The 17,246-nt window shown below is 47.9% G+C and overlaps 1 protein-coding gene across 2 annotated transcripts in view; it reads right to left on the bottom strand.

Moving 5' to 3' along the window:
* ITGA6 (integrin subunit alpha 6) overlaps window positions 1–16,584 on the bottom strand; it is a 74,829-nt gene extending 58,245 nt beyond the window's left edge. For both annotated transcript variants that reach the window (XM_032355957.1, XM_032355958.1), the window contains exon 1: window positions 16,154–16,584. In XM_032355957.1, the coding sequence (XP_032211848.1) occupies window positions 16,154–16,335 (182 nt within the window). In that variant the 5' untranslated portion in view covers window positions 16,336–16,584. The remainder of the gene's footprint in view (window positions 1–16,153) is intronic.
* Window positions 16,585–17,246: the final 662 nt, after the last annotated feature.

Genomic DNA, 17,246 nt, shown 5'->3' with positions numbered 1-17,246 from the left:
ATTTTACTATTCCAACAGCTTAGGAAATCCAAATTTTTCAATGTTTAGAAAAGGAAATTAGTCCCACATAGTTTATTTTCTATAGGAGATAACTGAAATAACAGGTCTAGTAGCTGTGCCAGCCACTGTGAGCTGTGGCCCAGGGCTGGTTCTCCCTTTTTTCCATAGTGAACAGATTGCCTAGGCACAAGGCTAAATAAAGACGGCTCCCCAAATAAAGATGGCTCATCGCAGCCTCCCTTTCCAGCAGGACGTGATCTATAACTTGGCCCTGCTAAAGGAGACACACAATGAAGGATCACATTGCTGCTTCAGGAACTTTCCTTAAAAGATGGTGCTCGTGGGTCTTCGGCTCTACTCTTCTTTGACCCCTTGATCGCCCTGCCTAGAACACAGATGCCACCCTTCTGGGAGTAGGAGGTTGAGGCTACACATGGGGGAGCAACAGGGAGAGTGAGTTCCAGTCCCCGGACGCCTCAAACCAACTACCCAGATTTTTACATCCAACAGCAAAACAACAACAAAAACAACACAAAATGCAAAGCCAAGAGAGGCCTTTTGGGTTAAAAAAAAAAAAAATTGAAATAGGATACTGTGAGCAATAAAAAAATACAACTTCAGAAGTGTATGTACATAAAAATATTTACAGAAGCTACACTGCTGAACATTCATACTGTTTACTACTCCACTCCTGCATTTAAAGATACCTGAAAATATTTAGCGACCAGTAAGGCTTGGAAACCAACTAATCCCAGACAGTGGCACAGTGCTGCAGCTGCCGGGGCCCCTGTTGTGTTGGGGTCCTTCCCCTTTAGTTGCTGGATTGTAGGGAAACATGGAGGGTGGGAGGGGGCTGTACATAGAACATGGCCAAGGCCATGTTGAGGGACACTCAGGGGGACTGGGGCAAAACTCTTTCCCAAACAAGTATTTCAATAGCTTAACCCCAAGGACTGCTTCACTGCCATCCATTCACTGGCTGAACAACAGTCCTTCTTGGAGCCGCCATTATCGAGATAACACGGTACATGTTTGCAGCAGCTATGACCTCCCAAGAGCACATGCCTTCTTACCTGCCCCATAACAGACTGGCAAGCCAAAACCGTCATTAGAAATAGCGAGGCAGGGGCGCCTGGGTGGCTCAGTGCGTTAAGCCTCTGCCTTCAGCTCAGGTCATGATCTCAGGGTCCTGGGATCGAGTCCCGCATCGGGCTCTCTGCTCAGCGAGGAGCCTGCTTCCTCCCTCTCTCTCTGCCTGTCTCTCTGCCTACTTGTGATCTCTCTCTGTCAAATAAATAAATAAAATATTTTTTAAAAATAGTGAGGCAGTGATTGGCAGACCTGATGGGTTCAAATCCAGGCCAGACCATCTATTTGCTGGGTGTCATCTGTGACTCGGTTCTAAATATTCTCACAGGGTGTTGTAAGGATCAAAGAAAAGAACATCAAACAACCTCATAGACCCTGAGGTAGCGATGAAGCAGTGGAGAGCTCTCGGTGCTATTCAGCTCACACACACTCCAACCAACCGTTCTCACGTTCAAACGTTTTTTAACAAGCATAGGTACAGGTGGAGTCCAAATGCTGAAGCCGTCAGGAATCCAACAGCCTGAGTGTGAGATGGTCAGATCTAGTTGCTGCCGGGATTCCAGTAATCCCACAGGCAGAGCAGTGGTCTCTGACCCTATCGGATGGTAGGACATCATTTGTGACAGTCATGGAGAGCAGCCAGTCACTCCTCGAGAATCAGTCTGGCACGTTCCAACAATGCGGGGAAATCCACGGCCCTGGGAATGGACCCACGACTTAAGAGAAAGCAAAGCGGGTACCAAGCTCTTCACCGCAGCTCCACTTTTTAACAGTAAATGATGAGAAATCACTTGAAGATCCAGACTGGCTAAATTAATCATAGTTCACCATTAAAACTGAATACCATACAGACGTTAAAAATACTAAGGAAGCGGGGCGCCTGGGTGGCTCAGTGGTTAAATCCTCTGCCTTCGGCTCGGGTCATGATCTCGGGGTCCTGGGATCGAGCCCCGCGTTGGGCTCTCTTCTCAGCGGGGAGCCTGCTTCCTCCTCTCTCTCTCTCTCTGCCTGCCTCTCTGCCTACTTGTGATCTCTGCCTATCAAATAAATAAATAAAATATTTAAAAAAAAATACTAAGGAAGCTCTCTATTTAACACCTCACCTAAGCTCTAAAACATACCAAGAGAGAAAAAAGAGCAAGGTGCAGAAGAACATACGGCGTGCTACAGTATGTATAACAAAATGTATGTATTTGCTGATAACATGTACAGACACCTGTGCAAGGATTTACAACAAACGGGTGAAAAGACAGTTGAGCTGGCAAGTACAGGGTAAATGGAGACCAGGGTTAAGAGGGGGAATTTTTTTTAACATTTTTAAAATTTTTATTCAATTAACTAACATATAATGTATTGCTGGTTTCAGAGTCACAGGTCTGTCATTCATCAGTCTTCTTCTCCTAGGGCATGTGATGTCATGGGCACTGAGTGTTATAGAAGTGCCCAGAAGTCACGGAAAAATCAAACCTCGTGACCACATGGGGCAAGCTCACACATGCCATCTTTATGTATGCAGCTACAGGCAAGCAAAAGCTGGCAGGGACGGGTTCAGCCCCTTCCAGTGCAAGAAGGACACACCAGTAAAGCAGCAGCCAAGCCCTACCTCGGGCACAGCCAGCACTGGCTGGCCATGCGGGCACTACAGTAAAGGTCCCCTGGGGCGGGGGCAGAGGCTGCAATCCACAGAGCTGAGGGGGTAGACCAGCTTCCCACCACGGCCAAGGGAGCCCCCGAGCCAGCTGTCAGGACTCCAGAGAGGATCTAGCCCCTGCCCCCAGAAGTCTGGGGCGGTCAGCGCTGCTGGCGTTGGGAGGAACGTCTCTGCTATGGAGGACCAGCGACCCCAAATCCGCACACCTCAGGTCCTGCTTTCGAAGGGGGTGAATCCGTCAGCTCGGGGGCATCCCCACACGCAGAGCTAACGCGCAATGAGCACGGCTGGGAAAGAGCCCCGGGCTTTCGGTGCCGGCGTCCAGTCTTCCGAGCCACAGACACGGACACACCCACTCCACGGCACCCACTTGCTACAGGGCGGAGCAGGGGTGAGTCACTGGGCTGAGTCAGGCACCTCACCTTTCATCTCATCTACAGCATGAATGAGAGGAGTGAAGCGACCTAGGACTCCTTGTCCGGGAACAAGCCAGAGGGGGTAGGGATCCATCTGGGGAACAGCAACTGCTTCTCCATGTGTGGTCAAAGGCAAATCCAGGCCCGGTTTCTCCTCAAGAAATCCTTATCTTGGGAACTCTGGAGGGCAGCTCTTTTCCACGAGAGAAAAGAGAGCTCTCTTTTTCAGAGCAGCTTGGTGAGACAGGAACACATCTGCTTAAGTGTCTGTGGACAGCGTATTAAAACAGCGGCACTGACTAGACCAACCCCTGCTTGGGAGTAGAGGTAGAGGCCAGGGGTTCAAGTACAGGAAGTGAGGGGGGACGAGGGTGTAGGTGCAGCTCCATCAGGGGTCTGCAGGACCTACAACAAATCCTAGGCCTCCATTTCTTAATCCACATAATAAGGGAGATGGTCCGTCTTCCTAGAACATTTCCTGGGTTCCTTCCCAACTTCAGTAGGTGCTGAACAGTTCCAGTGATAAATCCACAAAAGCATTAGTGAGTGATATTACTAGAATACACCTGCTCTCTCCATGCAGATGAAACACCTATGACTTGCATTGCACATGGCCTAGATTTCTTTTAAAACAGCACTTTTTTATTTTTGAGGAATGGCATGTGCCAGGCTCCACATTAAAGTCCTGGGAAAGCACAGATAAATCGGACCCAAATCCCTACCTTCAGGGGGCCCCAAATTCAGAATCATCAGTGAGCTTCTCACAGCTCCCTAAAAGTTTGTTAGAAATTCCATGATAGGGATAGGGGGCACCTGGGCAGCATGGTTGGTAAAGTGTCCGACTCTTGGTTTCAGCTCAGGTCGTGATCTCGGGGTCATGAGATCGAGCCCCCGTCGGGTTCCGGGCTCCATGCAGAGTCTGCTTGAGATCCTTTCTCCTTCTACCTCTTCTACCTCTCCCTCTGCCCCTTCCTGGCTCTCTAAATTTAAAAAAAAAAAAAAAAAAGAAAAGAAAGAAAGAAAGGAAAAGGAAAAAGAAATTCCATAATAAATACATCAGTAAAAATAAAGAGAGTCTATTAAACTAAATTGAATCCAGGCAAGAGAGAAATTAATCATTAGAAAATCAAAGAGATAAGGAACGGAGAAAGAAAAGCAAGCTGCTCCGAGGTAACAGATGAACAAGGCTCTAAAGGAAGGCTGGGGTGAGGGGTGGGAGGTACCAACAAGGAAAGAATGTGCAAGACAAACTGAAGATACCTTACTGCTAGGGACAGCTGTTAGTCTAATCAGACGTTCCCTGAATGCAGACACACTGCCTTTCAAACTTCAGCCCTTAATGTGCCACTGTCCCACCAAACCTCAGCTCCAGCCTGACCTCTGCAGCCACTGAGATGGAGGGCTCCTTCTAAACCTGCTGAGTCTGATAGGAAGAGCAGCAAGACGAAAGTGAGAAACCGACTACGGCCAGGCTTCGCATCTGCAGTGATTCTCTCTTTCACTCCATTAGAAACTAGAGACAAGAACTTTGGCTTGTCAAGGACAGGTGCTGAGAAACCCGGGGGTTCCACACGTGTAGCCAGCTGCGCAGCTGCTAGACCCAACCAGGACCAGTCATCTCCCAAAGCAGAAAACGCAGGCTGCACTGGGAGAAAGGACTTTGAACTTCTACCGTAAATGTGTTCAACTTTTGATTTTGTTGCCAGTGATCCTCATTAGAACATCCTATCTATCCGATGAAAGGACATAGCACAATTCTCAATTTAGTTCTTTTAAGTTTAGTTATCAATATTTTAGGGCCTCGTTAACATGGACATTCTGATTTCTGGACCCTCCAAAACAAGTTCAAGGAGGACTGAAGTAGTCACAACCATGTGAATATATTTAACACTCCAGAATTGGACATCTAAAAATGGTTACGATAGTAAATTTTATGTTCTACGTATATTACCACAACTTTAAAAAAAAAAAAAAAAAAACATGGTGTAAAGGGTCATCCTAAAAAAATGGTCCTCCCACTTCTCTCCTCCGGAAGTCTTTAATGTACCTGGAAAATTAAATCAACTCAAAGAGCTCAACCAGTACCACTGGGTACTCATCTCTATTAAGTTTGAACCAAAAATGGACAAGCTGTCAGCCTTGCTCTTGAGAAGCTCTCAGACAAGATGGGATAATATCCATCAGGCAGACATTTATAGAGTGCCTTCCACAGCAAGGGATTTGGCCAGACCAAGTAAGCAAACAGGTGTTGTCTTAGGTGCAGACCCTGATTCATCAGTGGAGGCTAACCTCTGCTGATCTGGAGAATTCTGGGACTTGGCTGGAAAAATTGCTATGGTGGTTTGGAGTGTCCCCAGTCAGCAAGGGAAAGGGCAATGGTGGCTATATATTTGCTATCACTACTCCACAGGGACATTTAAAAATGTAATACCCTGTTCTGTCAAGTGCAAGATGATGTAGCACAGGATTGATGCCAAGAATGGGCTATTTCACCAAAAGGTAGGAGTGGATGGCATAGCATCGGCTGGACTGGGCACCAGGCAGCTGTGTTTCAGGACCCACATCTATAATACCCAAGTGTCACTTGACTGTTCAAGGTCTTAGCTGTCCCTCTGAGGAGAAGAGTTTGGGCTGGTCAGTGCTTCTCAGTCATTTCCACGAAAGCAATGAATGACAAAGGGAGGTGAATATGTACAGGAGACATAACCCAAGCCCACCAGAAACTGGCATTCTCTTTAAAGCCTGTTTTATATTAAAAACTTACCCATATTCCATTCTGCACTACAAAGAGATAATTTAAAAAAATAACTCCCCACCATGCTGCGTCAGGGAGATGTGCTATGATTAATCTGTGGCACCCCCAGGGCCATGGATGCTAAGGTCCTGATGAGTCACCCTCTTGCATAATTTCAGAGATATTCTATTTCCTTTCAGATTCACCTTTCTCTCAAGCTACCTTGTTAGCCTCTACCACTTATCTTGAAAGAACAGACTGAAAACTGCTAGTATTTTAGAACCCGAAGGGCTATTTAGCCTGGTCTTCCACATTCCTGACAATTCGACAAGGCCATGCCTTATTTTTACTCCATACACCCCATGATACACTAGATAACGTTGACCAGGATGACAAAGACAAGCAACCAGGCCCCGAGAGCAAGAAGTCAGGCTGCAGCCCCCCTGGCGTGTTCCTGACTCAGTTCTGCCCTGCACAGCACATGTCTCCTGTCAATATTCTGGTGTCTATGGTGGGAGGGCAGGGAGTGGGAGTGACAGACACCATGCCCTCCTAGACGGGACCAGATTCTGGAGCTGCATATGCTCCCATGCAGGCAATGCTCACTCGATACCTAATGTGAGCCTTGTAAGAATTTAACAATATAGAGAGCTGTGGTCTTCTGCATCTCAAATATGGTAAGGAACTCGAGATAGTTGAACAGTTTTGATGTGTTGCCATTTTGTCTTTCTTCTTCCAAGTCCCATGTTTCCCTGTGGGAGGCCACAATAAGGCTTACGACGAGGACCAAACCAGGCCCTGACTTGTGCCTCCTTTAAAGTCCGAATAACCTAACAAAAGGTTTAGGACAGGAAAAGTTGAGTAGCACTGAGAAAGGGTCTGTGCTATGTGTTGTGCGCTCACCTATGTGACTTCCCACACGCTTGCTAAACAACTGAGAACAATTTAGTTGGGGTCATAAGTTCATGGCTGGTCCTTGCTGCCCTAGTACAGCCCATAAATTACTTTCAGGTTTGCTGTATCAATACAGAACAATTGTACTGGCATTAGCCATTTGGCGTCATGAGGTCTGCTTACTCAATTGTGAAACTTATTACGGGAACTTGTGGATGTTTAACTAGACACAGATGTATTGCTTCTCCTATTGTAATATCACTACATATATGGTCTTAATGCTTTGAATAAACTTAGCACTGTTGGACATCCTCCTCAGTGCTCCTCCTGACCCCATCTCTCTGCTTCTCGAGTTCTTTTCTTCATCCTCTTACCCTCACGTTCCTGGTCGATCTGTTGCACCGGCCACAACATTTCACCTTCTTCTCTTCAAGACGATACTGTAGTTGTCCACAGCCTATGAACTGCCCCTAAGTCTGACTGTAGTCCCCTTGACCATAGGGCAGCTGCACCTGTGACCTAACCCTCAGAGGGGAGGGCTTCCTGGCCACCAGACTTTCAAGACAAGATAGCTACTAAAGCTCCGGGGTAGGGGAGGAAACTCGACTCCTATTTCAAGGAGCCCACAACAGTAAAGGTTGAGGTCTACTGGATATGCCAGGCACAAGGCTAAGTGCTTCTCCTCCACAACCCCCTCGGGCAGGTACTATCAGCACCACCACCTTCCCAAGGAGGACAAGTACCTTGCCCAAGATCAAATCCACAGAACGTGAAGAAGCTGGGATTCAAGCCCCACATTCTTCTAGCTCTAGAATGGAGTTCTTATCCCTTACAAGGTAAACTTCTACACAGGTTATTGAGGAACTGAGGGCTAATGAGTATGGTTATTGATGAGATGACCACTCCGCAGTACCTGGCTCCACCTTCTTTTCCTCTATGTCACTCACTACCTCCTAACATAATACCCCTATTTATTTTGTGTCTCCCCCAACAGAAGTAAACAGTGACTTTAGTTTGCTTCCATATCTATAGCACCAGAAGAGTACCTAGTACATAGTAAATGCTCAGTGAATATCTGTTGACCTTACAACTTCTTTTAAAAAAAAAAGTTGATTATGGTTTCTCTGGAATTCCAGAACACATTTCCCTCTCAATTTTTACTTGTTCCTCATGTTCAAGTAAGGATAAAAACCCCTACTTTCTTTTATGTTGAAATATAAAATTATATATAAATTATATATAATCATATATATATAATTATACATAAATATGCACACAGAAACAAATGAGCTTACCAAAGATCCATCTCATACTCTAGGACAGTGAAAAAGCTTCTCAGATGGCCATGGCTGGTGGTGCTGCTGAACTTGGGGGATCCTCACTTTGCAGCCCCCACCTCTGGGATCATCCTGAGCAGGAGCCCCAGGATGCTTCTCCACATGCCCATGACCTCAGTTCATCTCTGTAGCAGCTCCAAACTCTTTCTAAATAGAAGATATGGAAAATACTTTTTCTTTCGAAACTGGCATCTGGGATACAGCATCTGATATGACTTTATCATGCCCTGAACATTAAAGCACATTTCCAGCTGGCCCCTGAAACCCTCCCTTGAGCTTCATACACATCTTCTCCAGGTTCTCTATTCTTGGGCGTCTAGAAGGCCCAAGAGTGTCCAAAACCAACTTTTCTTGCACTTGTGGGTTCACGTGAGGCCTCTTCATCACCCAGATCTTAAAGCCAGCTCTCAACTTTTGCTGAGTATCCTAAGTTGGCACCTGGGCCAGGTCTCACGAGCAGCCAGGAGGCCTCAGATGCAATAGCCATTTTCCTAGAATAAGATGTCTCCGCATAGCCACCTGATCATGTCCAAGCCTCTTTAAGCTTTCCCTTGTTTGAAAACTCTTAGGTTTCTTTGTGTCACAGCAAAGCGGGATTCCTTAAGTCCTAGCCCACTGGTTTTTCAACACTTTTCATCTCCAATCTCACCAAAGCCTTGCAGGATTCTAATTTCCATTTCACTTCAAAATATCCTTGTTCTCAAGAGACAGTCCTACGCTGCCAGTTGGAGGGGTGTCGGGCCATGATCTGACAGATGAGTCCTTGGAAAGAGGACCCAGGAAGGGCTGAAACAGAAACAGGACTTCAAATTCCTCCTGCTGCCAAGTGGTCTGTTCGCACCAGGAACAACCCTCCCACACCCCATCCTTGCTGAGGATCTTCTTGCTAACTTCAGATTACGTGACTTTATCAGGACCACAGAAGACTGTGACCACCTGACCGACAGCAATATATCCTAAAGAGGAGGGCTCTAATTCTGTCAGGACAAAAGGGTTTTTGGCTCAGGAGACCTACAGTTCAGTGACATCCTACCCTTATGGCTCTAAAATGTTTATCATCTGTACACTTCCCCTAACACCCACACTTAACCTTAGTACAAATCAATATCCTTTATAAAATGAAGAAACTATAGTGACATTGATATCACCAAATAAAGCAAACACAGCCCTGGGGAAACAGGCATTACTCTGCTCTGTTTATTCTTCGTATCGCTAACCAACGTGCCCCTTTCATACCATTCCAAAGTTTATTTTTATTTCTATACTTTCAGGCTTAGAAAGCAAATTTCGTTAAAAGGTTTTCTTTTACTGTATCTGAAGTGGCTCTTCAAAAAAAGGAATCTTCGGATTGTGTGACATGCAAAATAGATGTAGCCGCTTAGCAAATAAACTTGCGAGCGGATGTCCGTGGCTCCATGTCACTTGCTTTTGCCTTTTTGCACTTGCTTTAGTGACACTTCCCCCTAATTCAGAATGGCCCCCTTGGCCACTTCATTGGTTTTAGAGTCTTCAAAGTTTTCCAAGTCTTTCTGCCAATTTGGGATTAGGTGAAGTGACAGCAGAATCCAGTGCTGGAATCCAGCACGTATATGTAGGGGTGGAGGGACAGAGGGACGGAGGGAGATGTGGGGAGAATCTGAGGCGACACTGTGGCCCGTGAAAGAAGTCATTCTACAAGCACAACAATTCTGGAATAAATGGATTTGGAACCGTCTTGCCTTGTTTACCTAAACAGAAAAGCCAGACAGCAACAGAGGAGATGGTGATCATTCCACCCTGTTATTAGGCTTACAGGGACCCACACTGGTGAAGAGCCAATCTACCTGTTCCAGTTCGGGGCTTAATTAACAATTAGGCTCTTGATTTATTTCCAAGGAATCACGGTTTCCAATTCCAAGTGCCAGTTTAACAAACAAAAACCTGCTAGAACACACTACTTCCACACTTCGTCCATACGTCTTCAACCTCAGGCAGCTTCACTGGGAACAATCAGAGCCAGCTCTGCACAAATAGACCCAGCCTTCCTATTGTACATTAATGCCAAACAAAGGACCAGGAAAATAAATCATCATCAACCCTGCCCTGGGTAGAGTGCAAATTACCCAGCCCCCCAAGGATAAGGTACAGGGATACTTCCAAAGTCATAGAGCTCTGAGAAGATCTGGAAGCCAGGAAGTTTGTATTCCTCATTAACTCTGCCCCATTACTTCACAGTCCACCCTCCATGGGTACCCGTGCACAAAGTCTCTGCCCACCCAGCCCCTCACCATGCCGATTATCTGTCTGCCCACTGATATCTACATACTGAACCCCGACTGGTATTCACCCACTGCTTGGCAGCTACCAAAGGGCTATAAGGCATAGTTCCTTGGAAATGTACTTTCCAAACAGGGTCACTGTAGAATGGAAAGAAGGATATACACGTAACCATGATCATAATCAAACCCAATGAGAGAAACCACATACTGCACAGTCCCAGAAGCATGGAAGATGTAGACCAAGAACCAGCTTGCCCAATGACGTGCCATGGCCACTTCACTGCTTACAGCCCAGGTTTGAACATTTATCTAACAAACACAAAGGGTAAGAAATGGTTGGGGCTGGCCCTGGTGACCATCACTGTAGGGATGAGTCTTGGCCACCCTCCCAAGAAGCCGGCAGAACTCTGGTTCTGACAAGGTCCAACCAGATCACCACTCCACAGCTCTCAATGGAGGAGCTCAACAGCTTCCCCACCGCTCCCCTGAGAGATACACACATTCAACAGTCCCTTGCAAGCCTTGAATAAGTAAAGCTTTAGCCATCAATTCCCAAGTACCCCCACGTGCTTACTCTCATGTGATCTCCACATGCCCTGGTCCAGGGCTTTTAGCATCTTGCCCTACAGCCAGCCTCTCCATTTCATCTCATTTTAACAACCAACAAATGCTGAGCACCCACTGCAGGGCAGGTCAACGTGTATTTCTGAGTTCGAGCTCTCAAGTCGGCCTTTAAGGCAAAAATCAAATATAATTTAAAATCACTCAGGAAAATCCCTGAGTTGGGACAGGTGTCCTCTCGACAACTCAAAAACCAAGAATTATCATCTTGGGTGTCTATCTGCATTATGCCAATAGCTTCCCTTTCCCTGGGGGCAGCAGAGTCCAAGAGCTCCTTTGAGCAGTGAATGGCGAAGGGTTAAATCAAGGGATTTCTTGCTCTCTCTACCCTGAGCTAAAAGAGCTGATTTCACAAGTTAAATTGAGTGTATGATGATAGGACTCTACCGTATCTGCAAGGCATATATTAGGTGCCATCAAGCAAAGAAATGAATCTAAAACCGCTGCCCTCAGCTTACCTATAACCCAGTTGGGAAAGATTGGTTCATCCTCTGAAAATCATAGATAAAAGTTAAACACGAAGCCATCAGAACTGACAGACGTCAGATACTAAGTGCTACAGACATTCAAAGGAAAAATAAATGCTATAGTGTAGGGTGGGCTCAAAAGACTTTCATGGAGAAATTTAAACTGGCTCTTGAGGTATTGATCACATTCTTTCTTAAGATGGGTGGACTGAGAACCGATGAGTGTTCCACACAAAACTGACCTGGTCATCTAAGCATACAGTGGTATTTTCTATTATGTCTCCACTCTCCCTCTTGAAAGTGCCAACTAATTCACTGGCCAACTCTGTCCACGGTACTATGTTGCGCCAAGGTCGCAGGGTAACCAGGCACCATAGTTCAAGTTCTACATGGTTGCCAAAGCTTAAGCTAAATCTTGATGTTATTGTTATGCTAAAATAGAGGTCTATACAACTAAGAACAACATGCTAACTGCTTCTTTACAATCACAGAGACTCTTACGTGAGCATTTAACCTGACTTTCCTGACAAATTATTCATACGAGTATCCTGATCCATTCTTTCAAACCCTAAGGCATTACTTGGATCGTCTCATACCAGCCTGTGTTAAAATTAATCTTTTCTATTTCCCTTTCTTGCAGAGTCCTATGACCTTCTCTAAGTTTCCCTGTCCATTTTGGCACTTTCTCCACTCCCAGGACTCAAGGTGACTGAGCACAGTCCCTGGACACTGGCCCTGGGCCTCACGGCACTGTGAATGAATGTAAGGGAGCCAGTGCTTAGGTCCACATTTTGGACACAGCTCTCATCCCTGGCTAGCTCCACTCACCCCTCACTGGGCTTTTTCAGAAGGGAAGGGAGTAAGAGACAAAGAAGGACCCAAATCTGATCCAAAGCCAGCTGGAATAAGGGTCAACTGGAAGAATCCAGGCATAGATATTTAAATAGGTAGCCCTGATTCATACGGGAAGTAGTTTAATAAATCAACATAACATAGTACATTTCCAAAAATTCAGATACTGGCCAATTTCTCCAGGTCTGAAAGACATTTCTGACATTTCCTTCAAGAGATGGCATGAGCACAATACCAATTACACAATTACTACAATACCAGAAATACCAATTCAAATCCAGATTCTATTAAGATTCTGCTGAAGCACTTGTGAGACTTCAGACATTTCCTAAGTTTCAACTTTAGTTTCTTCATCTATAAAGATAGCCAGTAGGACTAGATGACTTTTATGACTAGATGACTAATTAATGATTTTAAAGGCAGAAGTATCACAAGTCTGAGAAAAATTGAAAGCAAACATCAGAGTCAGAATAGAAGGGACAATGGTTGAGGGGGTAGGTTACCTGGGTGGCTCAGTCGGTTGAGTATCCGACTCTTGATTTCCACTCAGGTCATGATCTCAGGGTCATGGATCCAGCCCCCATGTCAGGCTCTGTGCTCAGTGTGGACTCTGCTTGTTCCTCTCCCTCCCCCTAAGTGTGCACATGCTCTCTCTTGAATAAATACATAAAATCTTAAAAAAAAAAAAAAAAGAAGAAGAAGAAGCAGAAAAAGAAGGGACAGTGGCCTGGATAGCCTCTGGAAGATGATGATCAGAAAGTTTCAGAAGATAACGGACTAGGGAAAACCCAGAATTGCCCTACAAGAATATCTTACAGATTTCTTTCTTCTAGGTTCTGCCTTATAGTCAAACATAGATCCATCTCTTCCCAGAACAGTTAAGAGTCACAGAAGGGACATACCCACAGATGTCGTCCCACACAGTCTTCTTGGAAGGGGTAACTTAAGCTTAACTACCTAAGGGAAATGAAAAGATCCCCAAGAGTACACACCCTGACCTCAGTAATTCAGACAACTACCTCACCATCATTTGGAGTCTCAAACTCCCTTAAGGCACAGCCTAAAACCCCTAGTGAAGTTTTACAGTCCCAAAGTTTTACAAACACCCAAAATGTTCTGAGGCTCTCAGATACATTATTCTGTTATAAAATCTTAACTGGAGTTCAAGGTGGTATTAAATATTTAAATAGCACTGTAGAAAATTTAACCCACCAAAAATCTACGGCAATTTCTATAATAGGCATTCATTTGCTATTTCCACATCTTCACTTCTCCTGCTTCAATAAAGTCTCTTGTTCAGCAAATGTACTTTATCAAGTCTAATTAAGTCCAGTTAAAGTCAGACTGCTTTGAATATGAGTTTCATAAATATGACTAAGAGTTTAAATTATCGGTTACCCCACCTACAATAAACTTTGGCTTTGCTCTTTGGCAGTCAGAATGTGAATGGTTAGCACCTGTCCAGTAGCTGGCACACAGTAGGAATTCAATTAGTGCTTCTCAATGCATCACCACTAACCCCCAGTGCTTAGTCAGCAAGTCTCCACACCAGGCAGGAGTTAAGCATTGTACGTGCGGTCTCTACTCCTCACAACAACCTTATTAAATACCTCCATTTTACGGATAAAGAAACTAAGGCTTAAAATAAATTAACAGCTGCTCCACAGCCCAGAAGGAATTTGAGCTCAAGTCATGTCTCTCTTTCTCTCTCCCCACCTCCCTCTGATCAGTTCCCCACTGAACTTTTCCTCAGAATGCAAGAGTTTAGGAGGCTGGACCAGAAGTTGTGGGGTCTCAACCTCACTGGCTGTTATTTGCACCCACATCAGTTACAGACAAAGGTGACAACTGATGTGATGATGGCCTGTGTGTGCTGGTTCTCCTGGGAGGCCCAAAGCTGCTGCTGAACCTGGAACACTTTACCAAAAGAAGGGAAGGAGGGGACAGGATTTAACATAAACCACACCCCCCAGCAGTGTGGTTACTGCCACACTCCAAGCTCAAGGGAAAGATACACTCCAGGGTCTAATCAGCCACTCCCTCCAAGCAGAGCCTTTCTAGAAGGCAGCAGACGCCAATGGCAGGCTTATTCCTACCCACAGGAGCACTTGCAGCAGCAACAGCAATAACAAGTTTCAGCAAGCATGCTGCTCAGCGACAGATTCCTCGCTAGCCTCACATTTTCTAAGTCTCCATCCCAAAGATATTTTCTTGGCCCAATACACCCCCTTCACAACGCTGGCTTGAACAAGTATTTCAAGGAAGCCATGACCGTCAGTAGGCGTCAGGTGCACAAGAATATCAGGCTGAAGGTGTCCCCTCTGCCAGTCCACAACCATGGCTGCACTAAGCAGTTCAAATGCACCATGTGGGCGGATGCACATTTACACACCCTAAGGATTCAGAGACACCAAACGTCATCCATTAACTGAGGTCACAGAAACCACCTCTCATTTCAGATTTACAGCTTAGCAATTATTTCTGAGAGAAGGCGGAGTACAAGCAACCGGCCAGCCCTGCAGACCACCAGCCCTCAGCCTCCCCACCCCCAACAAATATCTTTGCTTCACCACCAGGTGTTAGCAGAAAAATCTGACGTGAAGATTCACCAGCTCCAAAGTTGTTAGTCGCAGAAATCAAGAGGTTTCCTCCAGCTCTACCGTCCCATTCCGCCCTCTTAAACACAAAGTCCTCTCTTGCCGTGGCTGCACTTTGCTTTCTCCGGTCTGTTGGTCCTGGAAGGACCTTGGTTCAACTAAAAGCGTTAGGGGAGGAGGGGACCTCGGTGAGTTTATTTCTCAGTAGTACAGATCTAGATGAAGACTCCCAAACCCTCTCCAGCCTCAAGAGTTAGATCATGTGGGAACCAAACACTGTCTAAGAAAAAAAAGAGAAGCTGAGCAGTGCCAGTCTCCACTTTCTCGCGGGAGGAACACCGCTATACTATGGGCGGGCCGGGGGGTGGGGAGGTAGTGATCTTCTAAACGGTGTTTGCAAAGCCCCAGCCCAGATCTGATATTTTGCTTTAACCCTTCGGCTTGGGCCTGCGCAATGCAGGGGCCCAAAGGGTCTTTGGGTACCGCCAGACGCTTCGGGGCCTGGGCGGGGGACGGGGCACACCACTCATACGATCTTGTTTTTCTCAGCTGATCTAGTCATGCGAACAGGTGCTTGGTCAATTCCATCTTTCAAAAGGAGGGGAGGGGGTATGTTAGAGTAGCTCCCACAGGAGCGCCCGCCGTGCGGGGAAAGCCACGCAGGGCAGAATGAAAAGTGGCTTTCCAACTTCTGCGGGGCTCCCTAGTCTGCGGGGAAGCCGGGTGTTGCGTGAAGTTGGGAAAGGCCTGGATCTTCCGAAACAACGCTCCCAGCAAGCCCACAGCGGCGACACGGCGACCCTACACCCTGGGTCACCCCCCCCCACCTCCGCTCCAAACACACACATGAAGCTCAGCAAAGCGTGCCACCTGCCGGGTTCCCAGCAAACATGCCCGAAGGGAAGGACCGCCGGAAAACACTTTGTTTAAAAAGAAAGAGAGAGAGAGAGAGAGAGAGAGAAAAAAAAAAAGTAAACTCTCCAGGGACCAAGAACAGCCTGGCCTGGCACCGGGGCCGCAGTCCGCGGGGCTCGGCCCCGGGGTCCTCGGGTTTCTAGGGCTGAATGGGGGAGGCGCCGCGACCGGTTCTGCGGCTGGCCGCGCTCCCCCGGGGGCCCGCGGAGTCCCGGGCGGGGCAGCCGCACCGGCAGGGCCCGCGGGCGGGAACGCGGCGCGCCCTCGCCCCTCCTCGCGCGCGGGCCGGCGCCGCCGCGGGGCTGGGAAGTCGGGAACTTACAGCCGCCTGTCCTCCGGCTCCAGCTGCCGGTGCATGGCCAGCGAGAAGCCGAAGAGGCTCCCGGGGTCCCCCGTTTTCCGGATCACATTGTCCTCGCGGGTGTCCAAGTTGAAGGCGGCGCCGAGCCGGGACAGGAGCCCCGCCGACAGGTAGAGCAGCCACAGCTGCCCCGTGGCCTCCATGGACGGGCGCACCGGGAGGTGGAGCGGGAGCCGAGGCTGCAGCCCTGCGCTCGGGGCCGGGTTCGAGGCTGCCGGGCTGCGGGGCTGCTGCTGCTGCTGCTGCCGCCGCCGCCGCCGCAGCCACCTTCGTCTCCTCTGGCCACCGCGCCGGCCCCACCCCCGGGACGAGTCGCGCTAGCCGCCCGGCCGCTCCCCCTCGCGGGCAGCTCCTGACCGCTGAATGAGCCCGTTGTTCTCTGGAGACTCGCAGGCGTTTTATCAAGTGACGAGGACGCCGGCCCCGCCCCTCCCCACCCCTCTGGCCCCTCCTCGCGCGCCCGGCGCGGGGCCGGATTGCCTGCACCTTCCCGGCCGGCCTGGCTGCGCCGGGTCGCGGTGCTGCCCCTCCCGCGCCACCCCACGCCTCTCCCGCCGCCGCTTACCTGGCCCGGAAGCCGGCGTGGGACACCTGGGTGCTGGGGGGAGGCGAGCTCCCGGCCCCGCAGCTCCATCCCCAGGGTCCTCCGGGAAAGAAGCCCTGGAATTGTGGTTGCCGTTCCGTGCGGAGCCAGAAAGGCGTTTACTACCTGTTACGCAAGAAGTGCTATGATGCACCGGCCCCGACTGCCTTAAGCAGCGGATTCTCGCCGACCGGAGCCCACGTGCAAATGCTCGCTTCATTCATTCAGTCCACTAGTGCTTCTGGAGCGCTTAACGCTCGCCAGATCCTTGGGGAAGGGAGCTGCGTGGATTGTTTTCAGCCCTCAAAGAACTAACCGTCCAAAATGATAGCGCAAACTTGGATAGTGCTATACAATTTATATAACTCATTTTATAGCCCATTTAGCCCTCATAACAATCTGCATAACAATTCGCAGATTAGAAAACTGAAGCTCAGCCTTAACCCTGAGCACCCAGGGATATGCCCCGTG

Source organism: Mustela erminea, chromosome 8, assembly GCF_009829155.1.
Source record: "Mustela erminea isolate mMusErm1 chromosome 8, mMusErm1.Pri, whole genome shotgun sequence".
Classification (NCBI taxonomy): domain Eukaryota; kingdom Metazoa; phylum Chordata; class Mammalia; order Carnivora; family Mustelidae; genus Mustela; species Mustela erminea.
Note: the sequence above shows the minus strand (reverse complement) of the source record. Positions and strands in the feature narration are given on the sequence as shown.